This window comes from Apus apus, chromosome 4 (assembly GCF_020740795.1).
Source record: "Apus apus isolate bApuApu2 chromosome 4, bApuApu2.pri.cur, whole genome shotgun sequence".
In the NCBI taxonomy this organism is placed as follows: domain Eukaryota; kingdom Metazoa; phylum Chordata; class Aves; order Apodiformes; family Apodidae; genus Apus; species Apus apus.
The window spans coordinates 9,372,900-9,386,362 of NC_067285.1; the positions used below are offsets into that span (position 1 = coordinate 9,372,900).

Genomic DNA, 13,463 nt, shown 5'->3' on the forward strand with positions numbered 1-13,463 from the left:
GCTCACTTCACAGTAAGAGGTACAAGCCTGCACATTTCCCTAGCTTCGATGTTACACCAGAGGGGTTACCTCCAGGATCGAAATAAGGTCTGTAGAGGACAGACATTGTGACACAAAAGAAACACAATGGCATGAAGCAGTCCCTTAAAGTCTGAACTATTTTGCAAACATGACAAATCACCAAGTGAATTACTTTTTAGGAGTCCACAATTCTTACGTGCACCGCACAAACCAAGCACTAGGTTTCCCATTCATATTTAGTGGATAACTGAATATAGTGTGTGTGTTTTAGAGGAATCCATCCAAAATAATTTTATCAGGCTGCTGGTTGGTGAATTCTATACTTAGCCCTAAACATTCAAGTTTGAACACAGATTTATTTTTTTTAAACACAACCCTTCCCAAAAAAAAAAAAAATCAAAGGGAATTAGTGGTGAAAGATTTAGCCACAAAATTTTCAGCAAGTTTAATTTGTTCTGTGGCTTAATTGCACGCACCTCCAAACACTCAGGACAAGATGTTTGCACACTTTTGGGCATGCATTAATAAAACATTTTGTTTATTTGCAACTGCCAGAGCAATTAGCCAAATAAAGTATAGAGCATTTAAAGAGGAAAGTCACTAAAGGAGCTTTCCAATTAAGTCTGCATGGGTATTTCTGCAGCATGAGTCTCAAGAGATTTGTGTGTTGGGTCCACGGACCAAGGCATGACCTACCTGCCACCCACTGCTAGAGTACAAGTACAGCTCAGACACACAGCTCTCCTCCTCCTCCTCACATATGCCCATCACAATACCAGGGACTGACATGAATGATGCCCAACTCCTTCCCCTTTCACTACCACCATACTCCTGCAACCCTCAATGCAGTCTGGATACTCAGAGGATTGCCTTGCACATCTCCATGGAAAAGGGTGTCCCATCATGGGCACATGCAACTTGAAATCCAAGAACATCTCAAGAGGCTACTGCAGAGGAAGAACAGCCTCCCTACAACAAAATATTAAAGACAAACAAAGCAAGAGCTTTAAAAGCCCTCTTGGGGCACTGCGACTGGAAGTTACAAGATGTTCCAGATGGCCTTATACATTCAGGTCTGCATATACATCAGGAAGAATCCCACTCCTGGCCAGTTTGAGGGACACCATAGGCAAATTTTTAAATCTAAGAAAAACCTCATGATTACTTGTAGGTATTTGTCTTTTCCTTCAAAGTGCATAACTGTAAACCACACGAAACAAAGAAACCAGGGAACAAGCAGGGCAGACTGTGCAGCTTCAGCTCTAAACGCTCTGGGAAACAACTCCTGATCCCTCCAAACTGCCCAGCGGCCCCAGACACTCGCAGTCCACGCATGTCAAAGAGGCTGAGAACAGGGAGTATGTTTCAGATGGTTTTGCCTTCAGTTTTGCTTGTCATACCATGTTTTGAAAACACATTTTTACCTCCTTAAGCAAAAAAAAAAAAAAAGGGGGGGGGAGGAGGGAATTAGATACACTACTGCACAGTGATTCTTTGTTCTTGGGGATTCAGTCTACTTCATGGCTGTGTTCATTAGATATTAGAAAACCCAGGCCAAATAGTACCAGAAGTCCTCCCCCAAGGTAACATTTACATTTACTTCAAAAGGCCTCCCTGCAGAAGAAAATGAAGGCATTTTTTCAACCTTTAACTATTTTGTAAGAAATATACTGTACCAAACCACCACCATTTTGGGTTCAGAATGTTTTTGCCTGGTACAAACGAAGCTGAAAGCAAGTCTCTGTGCAGCTGAGATAGGAGGCAGGACCCTGGGACCAGTCTCTCACCCATACTCCTGCACAGAGCAGGGTATGTTTGAGTCAGAATGTTTACTTTGCAGAGAACAGGGAACAGCAACGCTGGGTTTTGCCTTAAGTTGTAGGGATGCACACACAGACAAAAAACGTTTTAAAGGAGCTTGCTTTCTATAGGGAGTAGACTTCGGAGATCCTTGTGCAGACCTGCCATGCTCATTTTCACTCACCTGCCCATGTTACACCAGAAAATTTTTATGTGAGAATCTCACTCTTAAGAGTGCCCAGACCTCAACTCAGCACCACCTGGTGCACACACATGGAGCAGACGAGATCCATGTTGAACATGGCATTTCAGGACAATTAGCACCCTACCTGCTCAGAGGAGCATGCAAGGCAAAAACTTCCTGCTAAAACTGATTTATAAAGTCTTAATACCTTCAGTGAAATCGAAGGTCAGAAATAAGAGGAGAAATAACCATAAAAACTGTTAAAAAAATCCCAGCCTCATAATAGTACTATCCACAAGCTGAATTCAAAATTTTGACATAGTAAGATTAATAGCATACTATTAAAACAATTTTTCCCCCAGTTTGCTTTCACCTTTGGACACAGATAAGCAGCGTGACTGTGCCAGGGAAAGATGCAGGAGTCTTATATGATGAGCAAAGCACCTAAATGCAAATAAATGCATTGGTCTTAAATGGAGCCTCATGCTGTACCTTCCTCAAGACATGCTGAACATAATTTCAGTTTAATATTCTGTTTCTCATTATGGGCCTTGGAGACTCTCTTGAGCACCATGAAAAGCAGTATTAACCCAGCCCTCAGCACTGGGGGCAATCCAGCCAAATTATTCATGCTGGTCTTTTGCTTCGATTTTTGTAGTCTTAACTTAATGTTCTTAAACAAATCTGAGAGGAGGATGGCTGAGTAATAGCATAGACTTTACTTAAGACATTACAAACAGCCATGTTCTGTAACCCTGAGTCATTAAGCTAAAAACCCTCACTGAAGCCAAGGGGAGTTTCATTGGAGCAGGGTGTAAAGGCTGCAGCCCCGATATGGTGCTCAGGGCAATCAGAGCCAATCACTGATAAGCAAGAACATTGAAAAAAGAAAAAAAAAAAAGGAAAAATAAAGAAAAGGAAAAAAAAAAGAAGGAAAAGTGAAAAACAATAAAAAATAATGAAACCCCCACGCTCTCCTTTCCTCTCTTTGCAATCCAGCTCTAAAGATTAGCCTCAAATCCTGATTTCAGAGATAGGGGAAAGATAAGCAAAGATTTGCAGCTGTTAGCATTTTCCTATAGATCTTCAGGGCAGCACAACTGATTTCAAGATGAAAAACTGGCATGGGTACACTTGGCAGGTAGACAAGACATAGCAACATGAGTGGAGAACCAGTTTCTAACCCCATATACTACACACTACACTTGCACAGAATCATCAATATGCCCATGAAATACCCCTCATTGTTCCATAAAAAGATTAATCGTGTTTTCCTGTATGCAGAATTGGGTGTAGAACCTCATGCAAGAGTGGCCAGGTCCCAGGTGCTGTGGGCAGGCACAGCAGGGACAAATGGTGACACCAGAGAAGCCTGACACATCCCAGGCCAACTGGCATCTTCAGCCGTTTCATCTCTCCCTACTTCTTCTCCACTACTCACCCTTAACTTTATTTTCCAAAAAATAAGACCATTTTTACTCCACAGAATGAATGTGGCCTGGGGCGAATGCCAGGAAAAAGGCTGGGAAAAGCTGCACCTTCTTTATTTATTTTAACAGAACAAGGCAAAACAGTTTGCTGCTAGAAATAAACATTAAACCTTGCAGCACAGACACACACCCCCCTCCCCAAAAAGCCCACTGCTCCCCCCCTCACTCTCTCCTCCTCCACCTCCAACATTGTAAGCAGCACAAAAGATCACATTACAAATGCCAGCTGTGGCTCTTTTGGAAGGTAGCCTCCATCTCGGAGGTTAGTCTATGTTCCTCACTGCCTAAGTGGTTGCTATGGTAAATATGCTTTTTATTGAATAGCAGAGTGAAACAGCTTTTAAAGAGACCCATAAGAACCCTATAAATGGTCAAAATAGATCAACTTTAGCCTCCCTGGAAACAGGTTTTTCTTTTTTTTTTTTTTTTTTCCAAAATTATTGTGATTCTTGACCTTTTTTTTATATATATTTGTGTTGTCCACTTGCCTCCACCTTGCCCACACTCAGGTGAAGTGGCTGGAGAGGTTTGGGGGAGCCAGGACTCCAACCAGCCCCTGGCACAATGAGCTACTTTGGCTTTTAAAGGCAAGTGCCTGCTCTTTTGCATGCAGGAGGCTTCCAGGACAGAGGATCTCAACACTGGGAAGCACAAGTGATTTCCAGCAAAGATACCCACCAAACTCAGCCTGTCTTCCCAAGCTGCACTCAGCTAGGAGAAACCTCCTGCTGCCTTGCCATCACCTCCTGCAAGCCCAACACTGCACCAGGCCCCAGAGCCCCAGGAACACTTGTCCCCTGGCACAGGCTCTTGTGTCCCCTGGCAAAGGCACCTGGGCACAGCAATTAAAAAGGAATTAAAATAAGGAAGTTACTTGGGTTCATTTCTTACTGGGAAATAAAATTATGGTGGGTTTTGATGGCTGTAGATTTCTAAATAAACACCCAAACATCTTTTCTCTGATCTCTTCCTCCAGTGTTGGCCCAAGTGTGAGGGAAGGAAAAGTAAAACCATCCTGAAAAAGTGAAGCAACCAGCACTAGGTATCGACTAGCAAATACCAGCCCTGTGCCCACTCACTGTGCCACTGCTTTAGATGTAACAGACTCTAGCAGACAGGAAACATTTTTTCATTTTAGATAAAAAACTAAGACACAGAAACAGACTGAAAGTTCCCAAGTTAAAGAGACAATGACAGAATAAGAAACTCCTCAGAAATGTCTAGCATTATAATAATAACTTAAGACTTGATTATAAAGTGTTTCAGAATAAACAGCCTAAGCCACTACATGCAGTCTTCTCCAGAGGTAAATTTCCCAGAGGAACACTCCAAGCTAAGATGCTCCTTAACATTAGATGGCATTTACACCATGATGGGTGAGGGTGGGCCAACGTGTACTGCCCCTCTTGCATAACACCACAAACAACACCTCTTAGGCCTCTGTTTTAGAAAGTAAAATAAAACCCCAGATCCCTCTCATGCAAATTTGTATTGAACATTTGAAATTAAATGTTGTTTTTACAATAGAAGCAAGAACATTTAACCAGTAAGTTAATAAAAAGGCTATTTGTAGCAATGTTACTTACTATAAAAAGTTTTATATTTTGCAGGCAAGTAGTGAACATTTGGTAACATTTTTTATCCTAAATAAGGTGTTATCACAACACAAAGGGACACGTTCTGTTGAGGTTTCACCCAGGTAAAACGCTGAACAACTCTCACAAATTTTCATTAAAGATTTTGCAATAAGAAAGGATTCCTTTTTTTTTTTTGGTAAAGGCCATAGAACAGGCTTGGGTTTTATTTTTCGAAAGCTTTCCAAAATTGTCTCTTCATCCTCTTGTGTGCAATGTTGTCAGATATGTAAACCAGCCTGATAGGACTTTACTGCCATTACATAATTCTGCAGTGTGTAAATTTAGAGCATTCTGAACTCTCTGCTCTCCTACGAGGCACATGAATGATAATTTCATAAACAGCCCAGCAACTGCAAATGTATTCCCTCCTTTTACCATAGGTTCATTACAGTTGTGTTTGGTTTGAAGCATTTCTCCTTTGGTTTGCGTAAAAGAAAACTGATGACAACCAATGTCATTAATGTCAAATGCCTTTAAAAAAAACCCAAACAAAACAACAAAACAAAACAAACAAAAAAACATCTTTCTGATTTTACTTACAACAATGTGTGCTGGAGATGGAGACCTAGCATCCTTGAGGGCTTGTCTACTCTGAAGGCTCCCTGCCTGAACATCAAGCAGTGGCCATTTCATCTGCAGATACTGGATGGAGGAAACAAAAATGGGGAAAGAAAAATGAGTTCAGAAAAGAAAGGCAAAAAAAAAAACAACCAACCAAACAAAAAAAGTCTCAGGTAACATGAGTAAAAAGGTATAAATTAAAACTTATGCAAGGAACTGAAACAAAAATTAAGACGACTTTGCATGTTTGTGGAGACAAAACACATGCAGAATACTAACAATTTCATACCACTACATTACAGTTCAGGAATAAGCAAATAACGGAAATTGCAGAGACAGTATTGCATTGATTTTATTAATCGTAGCAAATCTAGAAGAATAAAACCCACACAGAACAAAATACCCAAAACCAAGGAGAGGATGGAACAAGGGAGGGAAAGGTGGATTATCAGTCTCAGGAGAGCAAAAACATGTATTGTGTGTTAAGAATATGATCTCATTATTTAATGGGTCATCTGTCAGCCTTCTTTCAACAAATGTACCATGTCAACTCCTCCAGCATTCCAGCACTGTACAAGCTCTTAAAGGCAGAGGTCTACCCAAAAAGACCCCATGCTGCTGGGTCTTAGTCTCCATTTTCTCTACTTTTCACCATTTCTGGAAGTTACCATAGATTATTTTCTTCTTGGTTGTTATCACCAGGAGGAAATCTTCTATCGGACAACCCTTAAGGGACTTGCACAGTGTAACTTATCCAATTACAAGGCCAAACTTAATAAGCTTTCCTGCTGATGATGTCCAAGACACAGTACAGCCTGGTGCAATCAGGCTCAGCTGTCCTGGCCAGGCATGGGGGATAGCCACAACTTCTTTATGTCACTGTCATCAGCAGAAAGGCTGCAGCATAAGAGGGGGTTGACTCAAAAGCAAAAAAAAACCAAAAAACTTAACTACATTTCAAGGAGCAGAATGTTCCCACGGATTTAACCAGCATCAAATATCGACAGAACCTCCTGCTCTCAGGCATGTGTGTTCTCTCACTAAACTCACTGGAGGAGCCATGCACCCCAGCCAGATCGCACATCAGAGCTCAAGGCTTACACCAAACAGGTGAAGTCTCGAGCTGGTACCGAGATTGCTGCATCAGAAGTGCTCCATTCTGACCAAAACAGCCCCACAGAGAATTTAAGTTAGCCCAAATAGTCCTCTGCACAGGGCATCTAAATACAATTTCAGCCCAAGCTTTTCTCTCTGCATGGTGCTTCACTGTGCCAAATAGCCACACTGGTTAATGCATGATCTTGAAAAGCCCTGTACCGTGCTGGAAGAAATGTGTGCTGCCACATACCCTCAGCCCCCTCCCAGAACTAAGCAGCTGTACACATATATCAGGCCACTGCAGAAGATCCTCTTTAGCCCTAGATTCTGGTTGACCTAACAGATCTATTCCTAGAAAATATCCACAGAAACAGTTAAGTTTGCCCATTCCAATTTTTTTAAGGTTTTTTTTTAAGAATAATCTTAGAGAAGCACACACAAACAACCCCCGTCACCCCAGGCGAACAACGGAAGCTGTATCTAAATCTCCAAGAAGGAAGGAAGGAGATCTGGTTCCATGCTTTCAGCACATCACTATCACATTTGCTCACGTATGCAAAACATTTGCTAGCATGCAAGGCCTGTTTGCTACAAGACCCTGGGCACCAAGGTGACCAAAAGCAGGAGTCAGCAGCAGGATGCACTACCAATTCCCATCGCTTGGAGGGCCTGAGATTTCTAAGCTGCTGGAATGCAAATAAACAAACCCATACTCTGGATTTCTTCCCCCTATGAGTTCCTTAGGTTCCAAGAAGTCTTGTTTTTATTCATCTTCACATTTGGGATTTGTGCAATGTGGACCAGAATGTTTCAGCACTTCTTAAAAACAAGAAATAAAACCCAAACAAACCAGAACTAGCCTACCATAAGTGACATTACTAACTCTTACAACTTGATTGTAAGCCTCCAGATATTTGATCGCTTGTATCAAATCCCTGCTCTTCAAAATAGGTGACCACAACATAAATTCTAAAGTTGAAATGATGTTAAAGTAACTTTCTAACCCTTTGTGGTTTCCAGAAAGGGCTTAAAAATGCGACCCAAGAGCACAGAAAAGGAACCCAAAACCTAAGCTGAGTGAGAGCTTCTCAACTTGAGGGGAAATCTAGTACATTTCAGATTGGCAGATGGCACTATTAAACAAGTCAACCACTGCAGTTTTAGAGTCCATCAGTTGACTTAGACAGTGATTGTAACACCACCACATAAGGGGGCATATGAATTTGCAGAAAGGTTCCCGATAGGTTGCAGCAGCTATCAGCTTCCCTAGGCTTTGCAGCCAGCTACTTTAGTATTTTTCTCTTATTCCATGGAAAACATCCTCACAGGATGTGTGCCACATGGCATACAGATCTGTTTCAAACTCCACAACCATTTTAGCGTAAGAAGTCACTGCTATCACAGCTAAAGCTCTTATAAGAAACTGCCAGCCCAACTGGTGGCCTTTCAGAAAACGTCCACTAAGCTGTTACCCACTAAAATAAACCAACCACCCTCATTTTCCCATGACCATTCCATGGTCACAAGCAAACTGTGGAATATTCCTACAACGATGACAACCATGGAGGAGATCAGCTGTTCTAAAAGACAGATCAAGAAATGTGTAGGCTTCTCAGGACTGTCCATTTTTGCTGGTTCTACTAGCAATAAATTCCCTTAAAAGTAACAGAGCAAGGAAGGTTGAGTTGTTGCTGCTCCACCTTTATCTCACAAGAACCTGTATGTTCTGTGTGGGTGCCCTCACACCAGGCTGACCAGTCTAATGCAAGATGAAAGTTTCAGAAGATATTACTGCTACTTTGCTTCTCTCCTTTAAAAACCCTTAGTTTAGACTCCACTAAAGTCCTTCTCTTACCCTTCTCTGCCAAAGAGGATCCAAGAAGTCATAAAGTACAAAGGCTAAAATGCAGCCAAAGCTGATTCTGCCCTTGGACATGCACATGGAGACCAGCAAGAATGGTCCAAACACAGAAGGCCCAGTTTTACACATAAGGGCACACACAGCTTCCATTTCCACCAGTGGGTAACACATCAGTGAAGGAAAAAACCAAAATGAAATAAACAGCCCTCACAGAAAGCAGTAACACGCAAGGGTCCATAAAACTACTTCCATGAGCTCTACCAAGTGGCCAGGCTCCAGAGCAGCATCCATGGCCCCGCCAAGGGCGAGATGTTCTGTCCGCCAGATAAACAGAGAGGGCCAGAGCCCGCAGCCAATGCTTGCGTCAAGCTAACGAACCCACAGATTCAATGGTGGGATGTTTGCAAAAGAAAAAAAGTCTAATTTGCTGGCTTCAGAACACCAGCCCTGTTGATAAAATATGAAATATTAGCATTGTTTAAGGTGACGAGCCTGACTCAAGGCCTCTTCATCCAAGAATTGTCATGCCTGTAACACAATATCGATGTGGTGGCTTATAATTCTTACTTTACATAAAAGCTTCATTGTGTGCCAAATTCAATCTCCACAGGCTACCTGAGCCACAGATTTTTACGAGTCTACATTTCAGCGCTGCGAGCCTACAATACACATAATTTTCAATTATGTTAGGGCAGAACAGGATCACTGCCTATATAACATTACTGGTTGGAGGAAATGAGACTCAGCCCTACTGCCGAGAGAGCTAACTGGATCCAGATGGCGGGCTGAGCGAGGCAGCCGTCCGAGGGAGCGACGTCGCAGCAGCCGCCCCCTCCACAACTCTCTCTTTCACCATGTGGAAGGAGATGCCAAACCATCACCGGGGCTGGGAGCTGGGATGGGAGGATGCTTGGGCAGGGGGGAGCTGCATCATGGCGTGAGGAAGGAGAAGGAAGAGGGGGGAGAGGCTTGATTGCTTTTGCAGGTTTACTATTGCTGCCCTACACTGAGATATTCTTATTAAAGGGGAGAAAAATTAAGTCCTGTTACAGCGGAGAGGTAAATCCTTTCCTTCCTCAAGCAACTAAATAGCAGGAAATCCTCTTCTCTTGGCCCTAAATGCAGATTTGAGCCAGACGGTTCCTCTGATTTGCAAGGAGTCCGCAAAAATCTGAAGCTGACTTTCCCAGCCTTCTGACACTGCTTGTGCATTCCTGCACCGGGATGGGGAGAGGGGGGAAGGGCAGGAGGGAGGGAAGTTCCCACCATCCTGCTCCTGCAAACTGCTGGACACACACTCACTCTTCTCCTGCTTCTGTGTCTCAGTGTGCAAATTAGGACTTGCCTGTACAAACACTGAACTTTTCAACAAATTAACTCTAACAAATCTGTGCAAATTATTTCAGAGCAAGTCTGTTGAAATGAGCTCTGCTGGCCCACTTTTAACATTTTTTTAAATAATGTCATCTTGGCCTAAGTATTTTATTCCCTGTTTAACAATATGATCTGATGGGGATCATTAGCATGTGTGTGTTTAAAAAAAAAAAGTTTTATGGCAAGTCTCAGAGAGCTTCAGCAAAATAATTGTTAAGCTCCAGGCCTCCGCACAAAAATTAAAACACGTATGGGGTGAGCGTACTTGAGAGAAACCAAAGCTTTTAAAAAGGCTGTTAAATTGTCAGCACAAGGGAAAAGGCAAATGATTTGAATGGTCCAGATTTTTTTCTGTAGAAGAAAAAAAAACACACTAAAAAAACCAAAACACCCTGCACTCTACTCTCCAGTCCTGTGAGCATCACATCCACACCTCCCTTCTGCAACCAGAAAGCCCCACAAAGCACAGACCCACCAAGAGCAGCTCCGCATGCCCAACCCCCCAAATACCACCCCAAAACAGCTGCCTTCCTGGGCACCAGCAGGACAAACAAACATCTTTCCCAAATCTCTTTCCAAGAGAGAGCTGAGTTAGTCAAAAGGAGATAAAATTCACATCCAAGACTGGAGGAGTGTGGTGGGAACTCCTACCCACGGCCAGCCACCATCCTCCATGTCAGGGCTGGGCTCACAGCAGCACTGCTCCAGTGGAAGGGATGGCACCAAGCTCACAGGTGTTTCCTCCACCAGTGTCCAACCTGGATTTGCTTCCTTGTCATGCTAGTGTTTTCATTGCTGGAACACCCTAAGAGTGATGTCCCACAGCACATAAATACAAAGGTGCAATTAAAAAAAAAAAAAAAAAAAAAAAGAAGAAAAAAAAAAAGAAGACATTTTTAAACAGAGGGAAAACTGCACAACACTTTCTAGCTCAGGTTTCCTGCAGCTGGTGTTCATTAGCTCCCAGGAACTGAAAAAAGCAGGAGCAGAGCTGCTGGAATCAAGCGTGATGCCACAGACCTCCAATACCTCCCCCAACCATGGGACCACATCTCCACCTTCACAGTCTGCACTTGGCATGCACGTGGAAATACTTCTGATCCTAGTTTTGCTGTTAGTCTCTTACCTAGTCAGTATTGCAGAACCACATGGAGGTACACATCTGGATGCCCAGTTTGAGGCTCAGGAGTTTCTCTGATATTTAGTTGGCAACTCTTTGCAAGGGGGAAGCTAGACAAATTTTAACCTGAGATAATTCAGTAGTAACACAGGAGAGCACAATGCTGAGGGGAGGGCTGAGATTTATGGGGAAGGTGATGTGAACCAAGATGGAGCTTAGCAAGACTGTAATTGCTCTCTGTGGACAAGCAAATAGTTGCAAAAGGATTCTCATATTGGTACCTACAAAGAAAGGTCTGCAACCTACTAGTGTCCCAACTTAAGTCAGAAAGTAAAGCCTCTACAGAGACCCTCAGCTTCTGCTCCATCCCTTAATTTATCACAACCCATTATTTTTGGTTTTCAGCTACCACCTTGTTTGTAGAGGTGTCCAATATGAGAGCAAAGTCTGGAGGATTTTTTACATTACTAGAGATTGCCGAAAGAACTTTAAAAGGGCCTGCTATTTCTTGCAGATATGCAATGTCTGGAATTTTTTGTATGAGAAGTAATAGACACGACCCACAATGTTCAGCCCTTTTACAGAATATGTAATGTACCACGATGAGGCACAGGGGAGTTGCTCAAAATGAGAGCAACGAAGCTTATTCAATGAGACCAGTCCTTTCCACATAAGTTTTCCTCACAGCATTCAAGAAAAGAAAGCACAGTATTCTAAAACACATAAGTATTTATAGCATGTCTCCAATTTTTACTTTAAAAAAAAACAAACAACTAATAGAATTTTTTAAATGGTTGCAACACTGAAAAATAATATTAATAAAATAAATAGGCAAAAAGTGACACCAAAAAAAAGGAACTGGCAAGTGTTGTGTACCTGCACAGTCAAATGCACATAAGGCATTAAGTCCTCTTCCCAATTTAAAATGCTAGTTATTCACAAGCACTGGTATTGGCCAAACCATCCTGTGACACATATTCCTGAACAAGACACTTGCAAGTGCCTTGAATTTCCACACTATTAAGAACTCTAATGACCCTGTCCCTTTCCCTTCCAGAAATAAAGAAGAGTCACTGAAAATGAGAGCCCTGAGTTGCCTATCTTAATATTTTGCCCGTGCCTTTGTCACATTGCTGAAGTGCTGCTAGAGCATAAAAAAAGAAGGCAGAGTTCTTCACAGCCTGAAAGTTACAGAAATGTGTTAGCAACCAAAGAATAAAGATAATCTCACAGAGGGGGTGCCGGAAAGCAGAAATCCTGTGATCTGGAAGTGTCCTGCTGAAGGTATAGGGCAATCTAAGGTGATGGGCAAAGAGGATGCCCATTTTGGGGAGAAACATGGCACAGATAAATAGTTTGAGCCCCGTGATCACCTCGACAACTGCTGCTCCCTCTCGGGTGAGCGGTCAGACCGAGTGGAGATGGAGGAATTTCCCAGAACTACCACACCAGTTGCTTTTCCCCTGACCTAACCACCAGGCTCTGTGCCCTCCCAGTGCACACAGCTCTTCTTCTGCATCCCAGATGAGATGCAATATTAACAGCTACATCCAATCACTACTGCCACACACCTCTCCCACTTACACCATTTTTCTATACACAGCAATAAGGACACAGAGGAGGCTGCCATGGAAGAGAGCTGAAGAGAGTAACCAGAATCTTCCTTAAAAATTATTGCCTAAGAAAGTTCAAGCAAATTCAGATAATTATTTGCTCATTCTGACATACATGAAAGGCATTCTTGCCATCAGTTCTACCAAAACACTGAAGTAAAGCAGGTTTTTTGCTTCTAATGAAAGGATGGTTGGTAGCCTACAGTTGAGTTCTAGGATATTGATACTGAACATGAGGAAGCTAAGTAGAGGCTAATCAGCTACTGCAGGAATTAAAAATCATTTTTTCAGCTTTACAAGAGGAAGAGTGTTCATGTGACAGAAGTACAGCATTACTTTCTGCAGTTCACATGGTATCTCAGCAAAACAACTGCACGCAGTGTTTCTTGATCCTGGGTGGAGCTTGGGAAAGCACCATTAATTTTTTCGTATTTAATTTTAAAGCCTCCACAGCACTCACTGCACAAATCAGCAGGCTGGCTGAGTACTATTAGGATGCCTACAAAGTACTGTTCCGAAAGACAGGCACAAATAAAGCATAAGCTCAGTCAAGAAACAAGAACAAACATTTTATCTACTTTAAGCCAGCTAAGAAAAAACCATCATCTTCAAATTACTTTCCCTAGATTTTCTCTGCAACTGTTCTGTTCCACTGAAGCATAGAGTTACCATGAGAGAAAGGACAGTCATGAAATCTCAACAAA

General features: G+C 42.4%; 1 protein-coding gene across 14 annotated transcripts in view; it reads right to left on the reverse strand.

Annotated features, from left to right (window-relative positions):
• The window catches only part of TCF7L2 (transcription factor 7 like 2), a 176,633-nt gene that overhangs the window by 107,211 nt on the left and 55,959 nt on the right, over positions 1-13,463 (reverse strand). For all 14 annotated transcript variants that reach the window (XM_051618849.1, XM_051618850.1, XM_051618846.1 and 11 more), the window contains exon 4: positions 5,673-5,774. In XM_051618849.1, the coding sequence (XP_051474809.1) occupies positions 5,673-5,774 (102 nt within the window). The remainder of the gene's footprint in view (positions 1-5,672; positions 5,775-13,463) is intronic.